This window comes from Suricata suricatta, chromosome 5 (genome assembly GCF_006229205.1).
Source record: "Suricata suricatta isolate VVHF042 chromosome 5, meerkat_22Aug2017_6uvM2_HiC, whole genome shotgun sequence".
Taxonomy (NCBI): Eukaryota; Metazoa; Chordata; class Mammalia; order Carnivora; family Herpestidae; genus Suricata; species Suricata suricatta.
In genome coordinates, this window is record NC_043704.1 from 67,329,942 (window position 1) to 67,352,629 (window position 22,688).

Genomic DNA, 22,688 nt, shown 5'->3' on the forward strand with positions numbered 1-22,688 from the left:
CCTACTCTTATGTAAGTCTGTGACCCAGAATAAGTCCTACAAAAATCCTATAATCAATCATATTTAAGGAGTTAGGTGGTTCACATCCCTTCCACAAACTTCACTATGTCCTTAGGGGTGAAAGCCTTTCTCTGAACTTTCCCAGCATGTCCTCCAGGGGATGTAAAAATTTCCAGTGGCAATACATGTTGGGAAGAGCAATTTTCTCATACCTGGGGTTTCCCCAGTACTCCAAAAGCACATCCTCACCTTCTCATCTATGATTCATTTCCAGGATTTCATTCATGTACCTTAAATGGTTTTTGACCACCGCAAACACCAAACAACCATCATATTGGCACAGTTCTCCTTCTGATCCCTGAAAGAACTTACAGAGGTTGCTGAAAATAGAGGCTTTGGTTGACTACGTCATTTCCAAACTATTTTATATCCTTGGGTGAGCTGACCATGGAAGCAGTATTCATGAGGGAAGGTCTATAAATTAGGGAATTGTTTGAATTTCAAAGATACTAATCAATGTTAATACCCAACTACCAAGGCATAATGAAGGAGCGAGAATATAAAATTTGTTGCCATTATCAGAAATCTTTCAACTATAGCAGCCCAAGGAATAAGGGGATAGGGAAGGGAAGGGAGAACTTTTGGTGATGGTATAGAAGTAATGGACCTTGTAACAGCTGCAATGAAAAGAAACAATATTCAGGTTACAGGAAGTTTAATAGATGGGAGAATGTGTTGTCTAACTCTGGTGGTTTTCCCTGTCTTGGGATTTAAATTCACAGAACCATAGTACTTGAAAGATTCTTGAAACACTCAGTCCATCCCTTCTCTAACTGATAAGGAAAGTGAGCTTCATAGTGGTTGCAGTTTGAACAAAGCCCACTTTAGTTAACAGTGGAGTGAGGACAAAGGTCCCATTCTCCAGATGCCAGTATATATACACATTCCAGAGTTTTATACCTAGTTCTTTAGTATCTTTACTGGTAAGATATCATCCGGTTATTATATAAAGATGAATGGAGTTGTTTTTTTTCCTTCTTCCTTCTTGTTTCACCTTCTCCAATCTCCACCTTTCCTTTTTTAGGTGTTGCTTCCATTGAGAGTCAAGCATATTTCAACAAGACTGGAGAACTGCCATGCCATTTTACAAACTCTCAAAACATAAGCCTGGATGAGTTGGTAGTATTTTGGCAGGACCAGCATAAGCTGGTTCTGCATGAGCTATTCAAAGGCAAAGAGAACCTTCAAAATGTTCATCTCAAATATAAGGGCCGCACAAGCTTCGACAAGGACAACTGGACCTTGAGACTCCACAATGTTCAGATCAAGGACAAGGGCACATATCACTGTTTCATTCATTATAAAGGGCCCAAAGGACTAGTTCCCATGCACCAAATGAGTTCGGACCTATCAGTGATTGGTATGTAATCAATGGCATGTTTCAGATCCCTGGCTTTCTCAGATGAGACTGAAATGAGTAGAGAAATGTTTCGGGAGAAGGGTGGTGGGGAGGTGAGAGGGGTGGGGGTGGTACCTGGAGAGAGAAGGCAGGGGCCAGCCATTTCTGGGAAGTCCATTTGAAGGGAAGGCAAGGTTCATAATAGGGAACTGAAAGTCCTTGTACTTTTTATAGTTTGCTTCTGAAGGATCATTAAGAATCTGCTTTGCGGACAAAATAGAGCTAACTGAACAAAGTTAATGTGGCCAAGGGAAAACCATGGGTAATTTGGCCATTACTAAGTTTACAAAGTTATATTATAGGCCTCAGATTTTATGTTCATTTCTTCCTTTGGTCCAAGATTTCTCACCTACTATATCTTTGCCTAGAGCAACTGGCAAAGGTGCAGCTGGCTAACTTGGGTTTTTCCTTCAACCTCCTAGAAGTCACTTATGAGTTGTTTGTTGCCCAACCAACAGTCCGGTAGACAGAAGGGAAATAACTCAGAGGACACATAATCCCCAAAAGTGACAATTCAGCTCCTCTTTTTTTTTCAAGCCTTGAAAAGCCTACACATCATTATAGATTTTTTATCATGATATAGTAAAATTAATTATTTTTATTTTGATACATAGTTCTGTTAATTTTAACATTCATACACATTTATGTAACCACCACTGTAAATAGGATATAAAACATTTTATCACCCTAAAAAATTCTCCTTATGCTGTATCACTTTATAATCATACTCTCTCCATACACATAACCCGTTTTGCATCACTTAAATGGAGCCATATAGTATGTAACCTTTTTTTTAAAGATTGGCTTTTTAAGATTGGCTTCCTTCATTCAACATAATGCCTTTGAGATTCATCTAAATTGTTGCATGTATCAAAAGCCTGTTCACTGTTATTGCTGAGGAGTATTATATTTTATCCACTCAGCACATGGAAAGACATTGAGCTGTTTTCAGTTTGGGTCTATTATAAATCGAGTTGCTATAAACATGTAGAAGTATTTGTGCAAACATAAGTTTTTATTTCTCTCAGGTAGATACCCAGGTGTGAGATTACTAGATTCAGATTAATTTTTAATGAAACTGGTAAAGGCAGATCAACATTGATTCTGAAACCAGAGTTAAAGCCAAGGCAAAAGTATAAATAGAATGATGAGTTGCTCCCTTTAAGCCTTGTGTGATTCAAAGTAAGCTGCAGGACTTATGGGACATTTTGCACAAGTGCTAAATCAATGTTTTTAAGGTATGGCCAAATACTCTTAAGAAACATGGTGTGCTGTAGGTGGGACACAATCGTTTTTCCAACCTGTGATTCCACAGATGTTGTTAAGGAAGGCAAGGTGAGTAGCACCATGGCAACTCACTTTCTACAAACTCCATAAAATATAGGCAGGGTACTTAAGTAGTATGTTGATACAGGAAAACTTACAAAAATGATATGCAAATCACTGGTTTTAAAGGCAATATACTAAATTATAAATTAGTATGTTGAAACGGAAAACTACCCAGTGACTAATGAAGAAGAACAAGGATCTGGTTGGCAGAAAGGGCTAGGTACCCGTGATCTTCAATGGCCACAGAAATCTGAATGGCAAACCTAAGCGAGAGAAGCTCTGTGTTTATCAAGATCATGTATTTCCCCTCAGAATGGCTGGGTTCGGCCTTCATCTTGTTGTACATGATGTAGAAAACATGACAGTTATGCCCAAAACCAATATTCTGAATTTCTAAATCCAAAATTCCCATCCACTCACCACTATCTTGCTTGGGTTTCTGGAAGATATGGCCCAGAGCATGCCAGCACCATAAACTCTGCTGGTGTCAATCCCCTTCTGCTTCCTTAGACTGGCAAGCTGGAATGTACCCCACAAGACAGCTGGGTTCTAAAGTCGCACCAGCTCTCCTTCCCAAGACTTCACTCCCCAGAACAATGGCCTCATTGTGAATCTTTGGTGAATCAGTTATAGTGCTCCTATCACTCAGCATCCCCCTGATTGGGGTAAGCAGGAAGCAAGCATGGCCCAAAACTCCATTCTTGAAAACTAAATGTGGGGTCATTGTGTAGCTCTCACCATGGGCTGAAGCCCACAGTGTAGACACCTGGAGGCTCCCAGACGTGCCCCCAGTGAGTTCCCGGATCAAAGCCAGTTATTTGCAGTCGTCTTCTAGACACATCTACATTTAGACTGATTTCTTTTTTTGTATCTTTATTTTGCTTTCAGCCAACTTCAGTCAACCTGAAATAACAGTAACTTCTAATAGAACAGAAAATTCTGGCGTCATTAATTTGACCTGCTCATCTATACACGGTTACCCAGAACCCAAGGAGATGTATTTTCAGCTAAACACTGAGAATTCAACTACTAAGTATGATACTGTCATGAAGAAATCTCAAAATAATGTGACAGAACTATACAACGTTTCTGTCAGCTTGTCTTTCTCAGTCCCTGAAGCACACAATGTGAGCGTCTTCTGCGCCCTGAAACTGGAGACACTGGAGATACTGCTCTCCCTGCCTTTCAATATAGGTAAAGCTGCTTCCCAAGACTATTTCTTTCAACAGGTATTATACACAAATGGTTGAGGCAGATCATTCAATGTGCCTTGCTTGCCAGGAAGCCTCCAACAGGGTCATTTTGTGGTACTATTAATAAGGGCCCAGACAGAGGGCTCCTCTCTACATCTGAGTGCTGCAGGGTCCCAGAAACTATGAACGCATGCTGCACTTGAGGAAATATGTTCTTAGCCCAGTCTTTTGGGCTACCTTTGGATAGAAGATTCTGAAATTTAAGTCAGAAATGCAGGGTCCCTTTAGGCTAGAATTCTTCCATTCATTCACACACACACACACGATATATACATTCATACATAACAGTATATGCTGAGTATAGAACCATTCTACACATTGTTGACTGCAGACGTAAAAGCTGAAAGGTATAACACATGCTTTCTGCCCTCAAGGGCCTTCTAATAGAATCAAAACTCCATGATGTACACGCATGGAAAAGTGGATTTTAAAAAGATTAGAATTAGAATCTAAGGCATATCCCGTGGCAATATGTAACCAAAGTAAAAAACAAGAATGACTGATAATCAGTTTTATAGGTATTCAGAGGTAGGTAAGTTCCTTGGGAATTCTTCCCAGAGGAAATGGGACCTTAAAACACCATAAAAGATAACAGGGCTTTAAAAGTATGGTGAAGAGATGACAGGTATTAGACTAGTGTTCTCCTGAAGAGAAAGAAAACTTCTCAGCATCCAGGCTTAGAAGATCAGAGGACAGGGCGCCTGGGTGGCTCAGTCAGTTAAATGTCCGACTTTGGCTCAGGTCATGATCTCAGAGTTTGTGGGTTTGTGCTAACAGTTCAGAGGCTGGAGCTGGCTTCAGATTCTGTGTCTCCCTCTCACTCTCTCTGCCCCTTTCCAACTTGTGCTCTGCCTGTCTCTCTTTCTGTCTCTCTCTCAAAAATAAACATACATTTTTTTTTTAAAGGTGAAAGGACCACAATCAATTCACAGTATCTGATATGGGCTCCTATGCATCAAGGAAAGACTCAGAAGCAGAAATTCTTGTGGCATGTTGACAGTATAGCACAGGGGCCAGTTTAGCTGGAGGAAAGGGTCGACAATAAGTGGTAACTGCTAATAGGAGCCTGACATTTTGAAATCCTAGCTTTGCCCTGAAAGAAATGCATCCATATTTGGGACTTCACTTTTAAGGAGCAGTAACCACAAGATTCTCTCCTGGAATAAAGGGACCCTGCACCCACACCACCTCTATCACTGTTTTTGATGCTGACCCCTTTTCCCACACATCTGCCTTCTGCTTACCTTGGCCCCTTTCCAATTCTTGCCTTTTGGTTTTTTCCTCTTCTAAGGCATTCATCCAACTCCTTGCTTAATCCTTTAACTTTGCTGCTTTCTCTCTCCTGGTGTCTTAACATAACTTGGTCTGTGAACACATTCTTATGGACAGCCCTTGGGACCAATAAGCTTTACCAGTGGGCCAATCCTTTCCTTCTATGGATTTCCTTTTGCTAAGACACCTCTGGCTCTGAGAGCCCAGTAAATAGTTAGGCTACATAGCTGCTTCTGGTTGCTTCTGCTATAGCCTCTCTTGGCCTAATAGAAACCTCTCTTAAGCTGTCCCTGAGGTTCAGCACCTGTTTGGAGCCAGCAACACTACCACACCTGACATGAAGAAACAAATAAACAAACAAGCAAAACTGGAGATAGGAAGCTATTAGATTTGTCCAAATGAGGTATGTCTGGCACCTGATCTACAGATGAGAGGGGATGGAGAAATTATGATAAGGGAAACTTCAGGACCCCAGGCCGGACTGTGCATGGGCTGAGGAAGCATGCTGCTGCACAGATTGTACAGAATGCTGTACGTTCAAAAGCTTCAGCATGGGGACCATACCCATGCTCAGAACCAAGGGCCAGGTTGTCCCTCTTTTTCCAGATCATAGTCCTTGCCATCCCAACCTCTGGGAAGAGAAGGTAGTTTATTCCAAGCATTTGGCCGGAAGCACTGGCTTGGTTCTTAGCTGCGGAGGCCCTGTATCTGGGGCTTACAATGGCCTCAGCCTGGATTTCAGGCTCCTCTGGCAGTAGAACCCTGGGGAGATGTTGACTTATAAATGAAGACAACAGTAATTATAACCTTTTATAATAGACCTTCCTGGCTGATTGAAAACTTGTGGTCATTTCTAGATGCAAAACCTAAGGAACAAGACCCTAAACAAGGCCACTTCCCCTGGATTGCGGCTGTACTTGTAATGTTTGTTGTTTTTTGTGGGATGATGTCCTTTAAATCACTGAGGAGAAGGAAGAAGCAGCAGCCTGGCCCCTCTCGTGAATGTGGTGAGTCAGTGCTTGTCCTCTCTGCAGACTGCTATCTGCAGCTACCTCCTGGTCCACTGTCTTCTGGAGCTTATAGGCTGAGCTCAGACTGGCAAAAAGTCAGCAAGTGGTTGGAGGAAAAGGTGTGCCCTCAGGGTCTGGAGCCCATATAGATGGGACTCAACATTACTCTGGATTTCTAGGAGAGGCAACACTTCTAAACTAAGGTTTACAAATGTACTTTTGGTTTCCCGACAAAGGTGATTATTCCTTGCCTTACCTTCCTCACTACATGGGTTTACTGTGAACATTCAAAGAAGTAAAATGGGGAAAACACTTCTAAATGTTAGCGATTACGGACCTGGCAGAGTTCAACGAGGGAAGCTGGGTGGGAGGAGGGGAGAATTAGATGACCATCAGATTCACCTTCTCATCTCAAAATGTCTAAGTTTCTGAAGGAAAAAAAAAAAGTGGGATGAACTGTTGCCCCTTGACTTGTTAAAAATATTAACTTTTATTGACTACCAAGCATTACATACCTATTACCAATTATACCAAAAATAAAAATCATCTATAGTTCCACTTGTAAGAAAGAAATAGTCATATAGACATTTTGGTGCATATCTTCTATATTTTTCTGGAATCTGTGTTATTTTCCATAAGTGGAATAGTATTCTAAGTACTGTTTTTCACAGTTTTAGTACTTATTTGTACTAAAGGTAGCAAGAAAATGTTCAATGTTATCAAGTATCATTCTATAGCATCATTTATTTTTTTCTATAGCATCATTTTAAATGGCTGTGAGAGATTCCATTTTGTTGATATACCTTAATTTAACTAACTCCATATTGTTAGACACCTAGAATGCTCCCATAGTTTTGCTATTGTAAATAGCACTGCATTGAGCAGCCTCCTCATTGACTTTTGTAAAAGTGGGACTGTGCTTAACAGAGAAAAAGTTTCCCCTGGTTTTATAATAATCATATGCCTCTTTGTGGCTTGGGCTGGTTTGGGCAAAGTTGTAGGGTAAAGTTGGACTTTCTACCAGTAATGCCTGTAGTAGAAGTTTGGTTGGTGCTGATAATTAGGTAACCTTCTCACTTTGGTAAAAAGCATCAGATGAGTAAATGCTTCTGATCAAGATCTTATTTAAGATTTCAGTGTACTGATTTTATTTTTTTTAATGTTCACAAGTGATTTTATTTATTTATTTATAACTTTAAATTTAAATTTCAGTTAGCATACAGTGCAATATTGGTTTCAGAAGCAGAATTCAGTGATTCATTGCTTACATACAACACCAGTGCTCATCATAATTAGTGCCCTCCTTAGTACCCCTCACCCATCTAGCCCATCCTCCACCCATCTCCCCCCATCAATTCACAATTTGTTTTCTATCATTAAGAGCCTTTTATGGTTTGTTTTCCTCTCTTTACCCCTTTCCTTCCTATATGTTCATCTGTTTTGTTTCTTAAATTCCACAAATGAGTGAAATTACATGGTATTTGTCTGTCTCTGAATGACTTATTTCACTTAGCATAATATATTCTAGGTCTATCTACATCATTGCAAATGGCAAGATCTCATTCTTTTTGATGACTGAGTAATATTTCATTGTATATACATACCACATCTTCTTTATCCATTCATTTATGATGGACATTTGGGTTTTCTCCATAGTTTGTCGATTGTTGATAATGCTGATATAAACATTGGGGTGCATGTACCCCTTCAAATCTGTATTTTTGTATCCTTTGGGTAAATACCTAATAGTGCAATTGCTGGATCATAGGTTAGTTCTATTTTTAGTTTCTTGAGGAAACTCCATACTGTTCTACAGAGTGGCTGCACCAGTTTGCATTCCCACCAGCAGTGCAAGAAGGTTCCCCATTATCTGCATCCTTGCCAACACCTGTTGTTTCTTGTGTTGTTAATTTTAGCCATTCTGACATTCAGAAGAGCATGGGACTCTTGAGATTGTGGTTATGAATTTGAGGCCCATGATGGGTATAGAGATTACTTAAATAAATAAACTTTAATAAATAAATAGATAAAATTTTGGGTCACCTGGCTGGCTCAGTCAGTGTACTGATTGTAAGATCCACTAGAAAATAGATGGATAATATTAGCAGTCATTCATTGCATCCTGCTATATATTTTTTTATGTTTATTTTGAGAGAGAGCAAAAGAGAGAGGATAAGCTGAGTAAGGTCAGAGAGAGAGGGAGACAGAATCCCAAGTAGGCTCTGCACTGTCAGCAGGGATCCCGAAGCAGGGCTCAATCCCACAAACTGTGACATCATGACCTGAGTGGAAACCAAGAGTACGACACTTAACCAGCTGAGCCACCCAGACATCCTATCATCCTGCTATATTTTAAAAACAGGAAATTGGGGAGCGATTATCTAATTTCAATAAATGAATACTAAGCCTATAGTAGAGTCATTCAAAGCACCAAAGTATGGGGTGTGCTGATATAATAATCGATTTCTATGCTTTGAAGGTGTAAAATTCAGAGCACAGGGTCAGATATAGAGATATATTGTGCTTATCAAAGCTTTGACTTATTCAGGGGACAAATTTTAGTTCTTTCTTTCAATCTCATTGCCATTTAGAATTGGCTAAGTGTGCAGGAGCAGGCTTCAGCTTGACAATAAGCTGTTTCCTAAATTTTCTTTCACATTGGAATGATTAGCTTACAAATGAAGAAGAAATGGAGAAAAAGAGTAAGAATGTTTCTTCCCCCAGAAAGCAATCAGAAAAATTAGTAGACTAGAGAGTTAAAGAGGATGTATATGTATACATGAAAGAAGTTGAAAAAGGTTTCAAGAAGCTGCAAATGACAAGATTTCCTTCTTTTTGATGGATGAGTAATATTCCACCACATCTTTTTTATCCATTTATCAGTTGATGGACATTTGAGCTGTCTCCATAGCTTGGCTATTGTTGATAATGAGGCTAATGGAAGGAGGTGATGAGCTAGATGGGTGATGGACATAAGGAGGGTGCTTGTTATGATGAGCGCTGGGTTTGTATGTAAGTGATGAATCACTGAATTCTACTCCTGAAACCAGTTTTGCAATGTATGTTAACTAATTAGAATTTAAATAAAAATATGAAAAGAAGAAAAAGAAGCTGTGGGTATGCATATGATAGTTGAACTGAGCTATGAGTGGTAAAAGGCGGAAAATAACAAGAGAACATAGCACATATATGACCTCTTCCTCCCTAGAATGTGATAAAGAATATTGCTAGGGAAAGTTTGGTCAGACAGTTACCTGTGCTAGTGAGTTGGCCAAAGAGAAGAGTCTTGATATCATTGGAGGAGGAGATGTTCCAAGTAACCGTGCCATATAGATGTATTTGTAAATTTGGGTTCTATAATTCAGCAATGTCTGCACTTGCTTTGTGGATGCCTCTGGCATTACCTATATGATAGACTAAATAGTGCCTCCAACAAGATGCCTACCTCCTATTCACAGAACCTACTATATATTATCTCACATGGCAAAAGGGACTTTGCATATGTGACTAGGGTACTGACTTTAAAATGATGACATTATCCTGGATTACCTAGGTGGGTCCAATTTAATCACATGAGTCAGAGCATCTTTCCCACTCTGGGTTAGAGGGATGAAATGGATGGAGGAGAAATCCAAAGCTTGAGACAGACTTAACTCATCATTGCTAGCTTTGAAGACAGAAGGAAGGTGCCATGACGCAAGGAATGTGGGTGGCCTTTAGAATCTGCAACTGGCCCTAAGCTGCGAGCCAGCAAGGAAATGGAGATCTCAGTCATAAAACCACAAGGTACTAAATTCTGCTGACAAATAGACATGGAAGCAGTATGATCCATCCACAGAGACACAAGCTTACTGATAACTAGTAGGAATTTCTCCAAAAACTGAGCTTCCTCCTAATCTAATATTAATCCGTTTCTCAGAGGAAACAGCCCTCAAACTAAATAACTTAGTATAAAAAATCTTTTCCAGTGTTTGTTTGGTAATTATACTTTGTCTATGCCCAACTATCCACGTTTACTCTGTTCAGGCTGTTAAATGAATAAAAGGGAAATGCCACAGTTCTTCTAAATGGTTTCTAATCTCTCTTCTCTTTTTTGATTTGTCAAACAGGGCAGATTAGCCATCAGAAATTGTAACCTTGAATTACTGTCTTTTCCCAATCAGAAGTTACCCTATCAGCTTACCCATTGGGGAGAGAGACTAAAAATAGCTCCTCCTGAAGTTGTACTTCCTCATTCGGGTCTTGTGTGACTGAAATCTGTATGTAATTGAGTCTTAGCAACCAACAGTTTTTACAGTTTGCCTCCCTCCACCAAACCTGGAAGAGTCTCAGCTCTTTCAGGAATGATTTCTTAAAGGGCAAATGTCTTTTCTGAAATAAATAATTTTAACCACTATTTAGACAGAAACCTTCACAGGACTTAAAAACTGAAAGTTGGTGATATCATCACTTCTGGCCTTCAAAATGCTAAATTTGTAATTGAATCCATAAGATTAGAATCTGCCTTTTTGTTGTCTGCTTTCATTTTAAAACAGGAGCTTTTTTTTTGAAATGGTGATGATTTTGTTTGTCATGGGTATGAAAGAACAATATAAATATTCGATGTTGGTCCACAGACATATAAAAAGCTGTATTCAGCTATACGCATTATATTTTAAAAAGAAATCTTGACAAAAACAAAACCTAGCCAGGTGTATAAAGTGTCTAGAAACTCAGTCAAATAAGAAATAGTTCAAGTAACTTAGGATGCTTAGCCAGAAGAGAAGCTTTGGGAAGGAGAAAGGTGTTCCCTTCAAATATCTGAAGACCTGCCATAGAGTACAAAATTCACACTTAACTGTGGCTTTAAAGGGCATCTTAGTGCATGTTTATAAGAAGGTGTAAGGAGATATGACTGAGTTGTAAAACTAAGGCTCTTTTAAAACTATATAGAAGATATAAACTTCTCCTTCTTCCCATGTAGGATTAACTGCTATGGGAATGTCCCTGGTACTGTAAACACCTGGAAATCAGACAAAATACAAAACAACTGTTTTCAGGCACTGGACAGTAAGCTGTAGAAAACTGTAGTCCCTGAAAGAAGGGAAAAGATGAGATGAGCCCCATGCCTCCAACTTACTACTTAAAGTCAGTTTCCTGGCTGCTCTGATAAGGAAAGAAAACTACACATATACCTTGGGAACATAAATGGCAAAACACTATACAAAATTACCAACTAAAATCTAGCAATATATTAAAATATGATACATCATGATCGATTGAGATTTATTCCAGGAATATATGATAGGCTCAACATACAAAAATCAAGGAATAAAATTCACCATATTGGCAAACCAAAAAGAAAAGCCATGTAATCATGTCAGTGGATACAGATAAAGCATTTGGCAAGATTAATAGTCACTCATAATTTTCAAAAAGAAAGAAAAACTCTCATAAAAGTAGGAAGGAATATAGAGGAACTTCCTCAACCTAACAAAGGACATATAACAAAACCTACAGTTAACATCATATTTAATGATAAAAGACTGACTTTTTCCCCATAAGATCAGGAATGATGCAAGGATACCACATTTATATATACTATATTTATTCGACATTGTACTGAAGGTCCAATTCAGCACAAAAATCTAGAAGAAGAAAGAAAGGGTACACATATTGGAAAAGAAGAAGAAAAACTGTCTTTTTTTTAAATCACAAATAACATGATCATGTTTATAGAAAAGCCTGAGGCATCCATAAAAAGCTATTAGAACTAGTTGTGTGTAGCTAAGTCTCAAGATATAAGGTCAATACACAAAATCAAAATCAGTTGTATATCTATATACTACAACAAACAAGTTGGACACTGAAAAAAGTTTAAATACCATTTATAGTAGCATCAAATAATATTAAAAGTTCGGGAGTAGATTTTTAAAATCAAGTACAAGGCCTGTACACTAAAAACTTAAAAACATTACTACTGACTAAATTAAAGTAGGCCTAAATAAATGGAGAAATATGCCATGTTCATGGATCAGAAGAGTAGATATTAAGATATCAGTTTGGCCCAAATTGATCTGTGGATTCACTAAGATACCAATCAAAATACTGGCAGGCTCTTTAGTGGAAATTAAAAAACTAATTCTAAAAGTTATGTGGAAGTGCAAAAGATATACAATTACCAAACAGTTCTGAAAACAGGATAAAAACAGATGACTTATACTACCTAATTTCAATATTTACTATATAGCTATAGTAATCAAGACAGCGTGGTATTAGTGAAAGCAAAGACATACCAACCAATGAAACAAGATGGATAATCAAAAAGTAAACTCATATGGTCAATTGATTTGGACAAAGGAGCCAAGGTAGTTCCATGCAGAAAAGGATAGTCTTTTTTAATAATGGTTTTAGGACAATTAGATATCCACATGGAAAAATATGAACCTTGACACATAAAATAACTTGAAATGGATCATTGACCAAAAATAAGAGCTAAAAATGAGAGATTTTAAAAAATCAGAGAAAATCGTGATCGTATAGGCAAATTTTAGATATGACATAGCAAGCACAAAGTATATCATAAAAAGTAAAACTTGATAAACTGGGATTCATCAAAATTAAAAAACTTTTGTCCTTTGGCTTTGTTAAGAATATTAAAAGTCAAGCCATGGACTAGGAGAAAATGTTTACAAAACACATATCTGAAAAGGACTGATATACTATATACCCATAACATATCATTATATATTACTACCCAGTAAAGAAGACAATCCATTTAACAAAAGGCTGGGAGCAAAAGACTTGAACACATACTTCACAGAAGAAAATATACAAATGCCTAATGAGCACAGTCACAGTCACAACATCATTAGTCATCAGGGAAATAGAAACTAGAGCTATAATGAAATACCACTACATACCTACCAACATGGCTAACATTAAAAGTAGTGGTAAATATCAAGTGCTGGAGAGGATGTAAAGCAATTGAAACTCTCATGTATTGCTACACAAACCAGCAATCTTAGATATTTGCCCATGAGAAACAAAAACATATGTCTACAGAAAGATACACACATAAATGTCCATAGTAGCTGAAATACTGAAAGCCTAGTATCCTAAATTTCTATCAGTTGGTTAATGGATAAACATGGTTAATGGTGGTATATTCATACCGTGAAATACTGCTGAGCTATAGAAAGAAATGGACTACTAGTAACATGCAATAACATGTATGAATCCAAAAGAAGCATGCTAAGAGAAAGATACCAGGCACAGAAAGACCACATGACTACACATTTATGATCATATAGAATTATGAAATTTTAAAAAATGCAAAACTATTGTGACATTAACCAGATCAGTAGTTATCAGAGGATGAGATAGGAGGAAAATATTGACTGGAAAGGGGCAGGAGGGAACTATTGGGGCTTATATAAATGTCCCATATCTTAGTTATGGTGGTAGTTATATGACTGCATACATTTGCTAAACTCATCAAAATCTATACAGAAAATTTCTGGATTTTATCATGTATTAATTATACCTCAATAATGATTATTTTTAAACACACACACACACACACCTGAGAACTGCCAATGGTAGCAAATGTTCAAAACCCTCAAGGGTATTGTTTTACTCCCTAAAGTCCTCCATGGACACCCAGGTTAATCCCTGATGGAAGGGTCTGAGTGAGACCAAAGCACTATACCAACAGTCAGCCTAAAGGAATTCATACTTCAAGTTGCATCAGTGGTAAGCCCATATCAATAGCAACTCAGGCTTTGGGAGACCTAGGCAGTTAGAGATTTCTCACTTGGGCCCATCCACAACAATTGTATAATACTGGGTGTCATACCCAGCTATTGCAACCATTTAGGCATCAACATCTTCAGGATTTCCTTTTCTTCCTCCTTCTAAACCTTTACTTTCAGAAAAGGATTTAAAACTTTCCCAATCACTAAATGATTGCTAAAACTAAATATGTTACTCCTCCCAGCAGTATTTTTATTTTAGTAAAGAATAGAGCTATAAGTGAAAAACCTATTTCCAATATTAGAACTTAAGGCACAGTGAATAAAGGAAGGCATTTGCTTGTTAGATGCAGAAAAACTCCTTCTCAGTCCTCCTGAAATTGCATCAAGTAACCATCTTTTCCACTTGTAAGGTCACATGATTTCTCTTTGAGTCCTAGGACTTTGGATTCTCTTCAGACTTTCCCTTGTTTAGTGTCTATAAGGCAATACATTTTCTAAAGTTGTTTTGGTCTCTTTTAGAAACCCTCAAAATGAAGAGAAAAGAGAGTGAACAGACCAATTAAAGGTGAGTCTTAACCTTATAATACTGCTGAAAAAGGTACCATCTCCAGAGAAACAATAACTTGACCATCAGTTGAGTCTGGAGTATGCTGAGACCTTAGTAAACATGAACTAATGGAGAGGGAAAGGAAAATGAGACTAATCAGGATCTGGTAGGAAATGTTCTAGCTGTAAATGGATGTCAGGATATCCAATGCACAATGCTCAAGGGGCATGGCAAACTCAGTCATGGTAAAGTAAAAAGTTAATACCAAAGGGGGTCTGTGTGGTGTGTGTGGGCTGTATACTATTCACATGGTAACCCTGGTACCTACTTCAATGCCTGGACTAGTGGGAATCCTACATGTGTGGAAGGAATAAATAAATGAGGAGAGATAACATGCTCCCTTAGCTTCAGTGTCTTTGCATCTGCTGTGCCCTCTGCCACTTCTTTACTCATTCTTCAGATCTTGGTTCAGGCTGCACTTCTAAAAAGCCCTTTCTTAAACTAGATTATGCTAGCCTGTTATAGAATCATATGGATCCCTATGCTTTATCTTCATAACACCAAGTAATACTTACATTTTTGTGCAATTACATTATTAACCTCTGTGAACTACACTAAACTTTATGGAAGGTACAGATAACAGTTAAGCTTATCATTGAGCTGCCAGCACCCAGCACAGTGCCTGGCATATAGTAGGTGTTCAATAATTTTTTTCTATTATGAAATTGTAGCAGCAGATATTTTTTAATCCATAGAAAGTAGCTTTTTTATAATACTAATAATTTTCTGTAGTTATAATTTTCATGGCATCTACTGGTTTACAGATAATGGGACATATTCACAAAATTTACATGGTAATGGTTTGATAAATATACTTAATGTGTTGAAAAAGAGTTTCATGGAAAAGTAAATCCTATTCATCAGGGCTTAATTTCTCTTACATTTGCCTTCAGCTAAGCAATATTATAAGTTGTTTTATTTTTATTTTTCATTTATTTGCTTTCTTTCTAGATTCTTTACCTAATCAAATCCAAATAAGCAATCCTAAGAATGGCTCAAGGGAAATGTGTATATCCTTTTCTTTATATTATCTTTCGTCCACATACTAGGGGCTATCGTAGACAAAATACAGTGAGGTGGGTTTTTTTAAGAGTTCAAGTTTTCCATTGTTTTTAAATTCAATTTATTCAATCTAAAACCAGAAACAGTTTGCCCGTTTCTCCTACCCCTTGCCCCCCACTTCTGGCAAACACATATCTCCTCTCTGTGTCTATGAGGTGGGGTTTTTTATTATATATTTTTAGATTCCACATATAAGAGAGATCATATGGTGTATGTCTTTCTCTGATTTATTTCACTTATCATAATGCTCTCGAGGTCCATCCATGTTGTCACAAATGGCACAATCTCATTAATTTTAATGGCTGAGTCATATTCCATTGTAAGTACATATCACAATTTCTCTATCCATTCATCTATCAATGGACGCTTAGGTTGTTTCCATATCTTAGCTATTGTAATGAATATTTGTTGAAAGAATGAAGGTATGCATGAAGAATACATAAGGATTCCTGGTGATCAGTCCTTTGACAATATGATGAAATCAGATTATTTGTACTTCATCCTCCTTGAGGAACAGGGCTCTCAAGAATATCAAGGCTCTGGCCACATAGTCATAGGGTCAAAGCAATACTAAGTCAAAGGCCTGGTCACAAAGGTACAGTCATAACCCCAAGGTGCACAGCCCCCAGAGTGCCCAGCATTTACCGAGTGCACAAGCTGCTGTGAGTCTAGGAATCCTGGATGATAAGCCCAGGTGCTGAGATGTTGCCTGTCCTCACAGAGCCAGTTCTGAAATGGTCCAGAAGAGCCTACAGAGAGAAGGCAGCAAGGAATCAACATACAGCAGGGCCAGGCCCAGACAAAAATAAAGGGTAATTAATCAAAGGTAGCATGAATAGCACACCTCTGTCTCTCTCTTTAATAGTTTGTTTCTCCTTATTGCTACTGCAGTGGGCCCCTATATTCCACCCTATTATTGGAATCGAGGAGAATAAAGTGGCTTTATTGTGAAGTCTAACCCAAGGTTTTTTTTCTATTTCTCCAGAGTACAATACCATGCACCTGAGAGATTTGATGAAGCCCAGTGTGTTAACACTTTGAAGACAGCCTCAGGCGACAAATGTCCTACACATTTTTAATTAAAGAGTAAAGTCCATTGTTTATATACCTTCCCTTTCAAGGTTTGGGTTTAGCTTTTTCTTGTCTATTAATATTATTATTACCATTAATAATAGTGGGGGGTCCTGGACTCCCTCTGAGAAAGCCACCCTGTAATGCCACTTGCTCCCTATCCCAGGAGCAGAACTTAACTATTTCTTTTCATTTCAGAACACACTTATGGGCCAACTTCACCTGACTGGCTCGTGGGCTCAGGAATAATGTTTAAGACTAACACCTCCTGTTTCACATTCAGCCTTCTTTTCTTAATTTTATAAATTGTGTTTTACGTAGAACTCCCAATTACTGGAATAATGGCTTTTATCTATGATTAATTTCAAGGTAGTGCCTCATTCTATCTTGTATATTTGTGACTGAGCAACTACCTCTTCAGTCTGGGTGGGAGTTATATGTTTTATGGCTTTATAGTGTTGCTGTTAATATCTTGAAACATAAAGAGGTGTGTCCTATAATAATGTAACTGCTACGCCCTGAGAAAATCGCTGCTGAGGAGCCCTTGTACCTCTGTGAGGGTCAGTAGGAAAATGGTGGCTTAGTGTACTGACAATGATGAGCAGACCAACTCAAAATTTGGAAAATTAAGAACAATGAAGATGGAATCAGCTCTGGATCCTGGAGCCACTTCTATCTGAGGAGGATCCACCTGCTGAACAAGCTATAAATAAGCCTTAGCAGAGAACACTGGGTCAAGCACTGTGCATTGTGAACCCCCTATTCTTCTTGAAAGAAATGACTGAGATGATGGTCCAGGGCAACTATGCAAGAGCCAACTGAGAGATCACAATACTCAAAAGAGGGAAAAAAAAAAAAGATCTTGACAACAGAGATGCACATGAATGTTCCTTCCATCTGTCCATTCCTCCAACAAACCTCGGGACAAGCAACAGATGGACAGTCTGTACAAAAGGACTTAAGACAGACAATAGCTTCTCTGGTGGTGGGTGAGAAGTTCAGATAATAATCAAGTTATTGTGATGGCTGCAAGCAGAGCTGAGGAGGGAGAGCTATCATCTTGATAATGGGATAAAGGGAAGGAAGCTTAGGACTCTTTCAACTTATGTCTGAGACACAAAGAGCTAGAGTGGAATTAGGAGGACCAAAATGTAAATCATCTGGACCCTGACTTAGCTGGCAGGTGCCCTAGGGAGAAATAAGCTGGCCCAGAGCAAGGATGGCAAATTTGTGTCTGAGGACTGTCTATATGTCATTATAAATGATGGAGAAACTGGGAACACAAGAGAACTATACCAGCCCAGTAGAAATGAGTCAGATGACCCTGGCTCCACGGCAGCATCACTAAGGGATGAGGCAGCCTCAGTCCAAACCAAGAGAGAACTTTGGGAGGCCCAACCCACAGAAATATTTCTCCTTATTCTACATAAAGGAACCTAAAAGATTGTAGACAGCTGTACTAGCCATGCTTGTCCTTGTAACATTATCATTTGTGTGTTCTGCCCTGCATTTGCCTTCATTAGACCGTAAATATCTTATTAGTTCCTAACACGTTTTGTACAGTGAGTTCTTAAAAAATTTTTTCTTAAATTGATTTAAAGTCTACATTTTCTGCTTCTACTTTAATGGTACTACTTAACCCTTGTATTCTGATAGTACTTCCTCTGTCCTCCTAACATACTTCATGCTGCTAATGGCTTTTGACTCATCCCAAACCCTCTCCTATTACCCTTTCCCTAACTATTGTATAATAAAGGGGGGCTTATATGATTCTATATGTTTATGTCAGGCATGAGACATAAAAAATCAAATTGTTCTTTCTGAGGACAACTGGGAAATTTGGAGTTAGGGAAGGGACACTTGGTTTTCAATTTGTAACTTTTTATAGTCTATCATTTTAAATTATATGCTCATTTGTACATTAAACAAAAGCTTAACATAAAACACTCCTTAAAATACCTTGATTATGAAATAAATGCATATAACTATTGCATATTTGTAAAGTTGCTGAGAGTAAATCTTAAAACTTCTCATCATAAAAAAAAGGTTTGTAACTATGTGTATTGATAGATGTTGACAAACCTTATGGAGGCAATCATTTCACAATCTATACATATATCAAATCATTATGTTGTACATCTAAAATTGGCATGATGTTATATGTCTGTTATATCCAACTAAAAAAATAAATGCATATATATACACATATATATGCACTTAGCATATAGCATGCACTTAGTATATATTGCTACCTGTGACAAGACCCAAGGAAATTCTGAAAACAAAAACAAACAAACAAAAAAAACAACCTTAGGCTCTGTGAGGGCAACAATGTGTCTAATTTCTTCACCAATGAATCCTAGGGACCTAAGAGTACCTCAAAACTATTTGTTCAAAGATGGAATGAAACATGAATGTGCCTCTTGTGAAAATATCCCTCCTTTGTATATTAAATTCTCTAGACTTTCTGTGTTCCAAGTCTGAGGGAAGAAAAGCTAAGAAAAGTTAAAGGATGCATTAAGTATAATAACAGTACTCATTAACATTACCGGGATTTACCTTGCACCTGGCACTCTTCTAAACGTTTAAACTCATTATCTCATTTATTCCTCACAATGACCCTGTGATATAGGTATTGGGATATAATGACCATTTTGTTGATGAGGAAACCTAGACATAGAGAGGTCAAAGTCATTAACCCAAGGTCAATAACTTAGTAAGTGACAGAGCTGGGGAAAGTTTTGCAAAGCATCAGCCCCTCTACCCCTTTGTCTCTCAGCCGAGCGGAGTATTTAGGTTGGTTGAGTGCCTACAAGCATGTTTTGCACTACACGCCCTCAGCCCTCTGAGTTGGTGCCTTAGGAGGATGCATCACTGAGATTTCTAGAAGCCATTCTATCATCTCACAAGGCCAGAAGCTGTGGATGATAAGGCACATGATATGTCCAGCAAAAATGAGTTTTTGTTCAAAAAGGAAAGCAAACTACAACTGCTGTCTCCAACTCCTCTACCTCCACCCCTACCACTTATTCTTTTGCAATCCACCCTCCTCTTTCTGCCATTCTGAAGCCAATTTCATCTATTCAGTGTTCTCACATTTCTTAACCTGGGCTAGAAAGCAAAGAGTCATCTCTGACATCTGCCCTCCAGACTTTCCCTCAGTACCCACTGCCAACCCACCTTCCTGCCACATTGCTTATCACAAGATCAGGCACGTATTCTTCTGACTTCAGCATCTATCTCTTCTTTTCTCATTCAGACCCTTATTTCCTCAATTCAAGAACATGACAATCTCGGGGCGCCTGGGTGGCTCAGTTGGTTAAGCCTCCAACTTCGGCTCAGGTCAGATCTCACGTTCGTGGGTTTGAGCCCCGCGTCAGGCTCTGTGCTGACAGCTAGCTCAGAGCCTGGAGCCTGCTTCCGGTTCTGTCTCCTTCTCTCTCTGCCCCTCCCCCTCTCATGCTCTGTCTCTCTCTGTATCAAAAAATAAATAAAAACACTTTAAAAAAATTAAAAAAAAAAAAAGAACATGACAATCTCTACTGATCCCAGTCTATTGTCTCTCTTACCCTGCATTCTGTTCAAAATATTAAGGAACAAGGAGATAAATAGTGAAGAAAAGGTCTCCCCACATTTCTTTTCCCTAGCCACACAGAGTAACTATGAGCTCTAGGTTCTTATGTATCTTTCCGTAGATACACTATGCCTATATAAAAGTGTGTGGGTGTGTGTATATATATACATACATATATAATGCATACACATACATTTATACATACATATATATATATACACATGTGTGTACATATTTTTCCCCTTAGGCAAATTTGGTTTTATTTTACACCAAAGCAAATAAACAGCCTAAACATAAGACTCTTGCTAAGATAATTAAGAGAGACACCTGTCTCCAGTATAATCCTTCATATTAAAAACATATTACTGTATTGACTTTCAGTCTTACCCATATGCCAGCATTATTGTGGATCCTAAATAAAAGTGAGATCTCATTGGCTTTTACCACATCTGCCTGTTAACTCCAGAAGAAAAATATACTTACAGATATGGAGTCCTGCACTATCCTTAAACACAAGTTTTGAGCCTGCTCCAATTTGAACAAGTTATACCCTAGGTCTGATGAACAACAGTCACCCTGAACTGGATCTCCCATTTACTGCATTTCATTTTTGTCTTTCTTTTTTTTTTATATTTATTTTGAGAGAGAGAGCAAGAGAGAAAGAATGGGGGAAGGGCCAGGAGAGAGGGAGAGAGAGAATCCCAAGCAGGCTCTGTGTTGTCAGCTCAGAGCCCAATGCGGGTGTGAAATAATGACCTGAGCTGAAATCAAGAATCAGATGCTTAACTGACTGAGCCATCCAAGTGCTCCCATTTCTTATCTTTCTTGACTTACTCCCTCTCTTTGGTGGTACATATCCACCAATAGCTTTCTGAGAAAGTATATATGGGAAATTAATGAAATTTTTGTGTATCTAAAATGTCTTTATCCTATCCTACTCTCCCACTTAATCACTTGGCTTGATATAGAATTTTCAATTAGAAATTATTTTCATTGTCTCTCGTTTCCAGTGTTGGTCTTGAGAAACCTATAGAAATTCTGCCTCCTTATCCTTTTATGTGGAAGCTTTTGAGATCTTCTCTTTATATCCAGTGTTCTTAAATTTTGTAATAAAATGCCTATTCATCCACTGTGATTTACCTGAGGTGGCCTTTTCTATCTGGAAATGCATGTCCTTCTCTGTAGGGAAATTTTCCTGAATTATTTCATTGATTAGTTTTCCCCTCTATTTCACTAATTTCTCATTCTAGCATATGGATTCCATTGTTGGATCTCCTAGACTGATCTTCCCATTTTCTTATCTTTCTCTCTCCTTTTTCATCTTTTTGTCTTTTGTTCTATTTCTTAAAGATTTCCTCATGTATAACTTCCAACCTCTTTCTTGTATTCTGCTATCATGTCTTAATTTCCAAGAGTTCTTTTTAATTCTCTGAATGTTTCTTTTTGCAAGTCTGTTCTTAATAGTTGCAATATCATCTCTTGACTTTCTGAAGATGTTAATAATAGGTTGTTTGTTTAAGTTTTATTTTTCCTCCCTCATCTCTGTGTCCTCCAAGTTATTCCTTTTTATTTGTCAGCTTTGGTCTATATCATCCATGTGGGAGGATTCCTCAGATGTCTGATGATGCTTGATTGTCTGCTCATGATTAAGAGTAAGGAATTAAAAATTGGAGGATCTAAGTCTATGGATGGGCTTGTTAACTTCACCATTACTGTAAAGGCATCTTGGGTGCCCTTTGTTGGGAAACAATACTTAAATCTTTCCTCTTCAATTCGTAGTTTTCCAGTATCTTGCCTGGAAGGGGGAGGTCTGGCTGTCAGCACTTTGGGAGTCACATGAGAGAAAAGAGAAAAGCCATGTGTGCATATGTGATAGTGCTGGGGCCTCTGCAGGCTTTATTCAGCCTGAATAAACTTACTTAATCTGTTTTCAATATGGTAACTCCATCCTCAAATGTGTGAGAGATTTCCCAATTTAAACACTTTCTGCTTTACCCTCTCCAGAGAACAAGACTCCTGACTTCTGCCAGGATGGGAGAGAGAAGTTGCCCAGTGGTGTAGAGTGGAAAAGGAGAGCTCAGCTCTAACCATCAAACAACTTCTTTGCAGTCTTCCTTATTTTGGCCCTTATCATTTCCCTCAAATTTCAACCTCAGTTGGTTCTCAGTCCTACCAGTTCCTGAGGCTTTTGATGATTCTGGAGTATAAACTGGATTGTTTCTTGGGTTTCTGCACTGACTGATTAGATTTGGCTGTCCTGTCTTATTAAGTTAGTTACCACTCATCCATGTACTTTTCACATTCCAAACTGTTGT

At 38.2% G+C, this 22,688-nt stretch overlaps 1 protein-coding gene across 2 annotated transcripts in view; it reads left to right on the forward strand.

The window, feature by feature from the left end:
- CD86 (CD86 molecule) overlaps nt 1-18,792 on the forward strand; it is a 41,966-nt gene extending 23,174 nt beyond the window's left edge. The window contains exons 3-8 of one of the 2 annotated variants that reach the window (XR_003908673.1): nt 1,085-1,420; nt 3,677-3,982; nt 6,171-6,320; nt 14,579-14,624; nt 15,618-15,672; nt 16,714-18,792. Coding sequence is in view for 1 of the 2 variants with exons in the window: in XM_029939417.1 (XP_029795277.1) it covers nt 1,085-1,420; nt 3,677-3,982; nt 6,171-6,320; nt 14,579-14,622 (836 nt within the window). In the remaining variant the exon portion in view is untranslated. The remainder of the gene's footprint in view (nt 1-1,084; nt 1,421-3,676; nt 3,983-6,170; nt 6,321-14,578; nt 14,625-15,617; nt 15,673-16,713) is intronic. The other variant, XM_029939417.1, reaches the window with a different exon arrangement.
- The last annotated feature ends 3,896 nt before the right edge of the window (nt 18,793-22,688 follow it).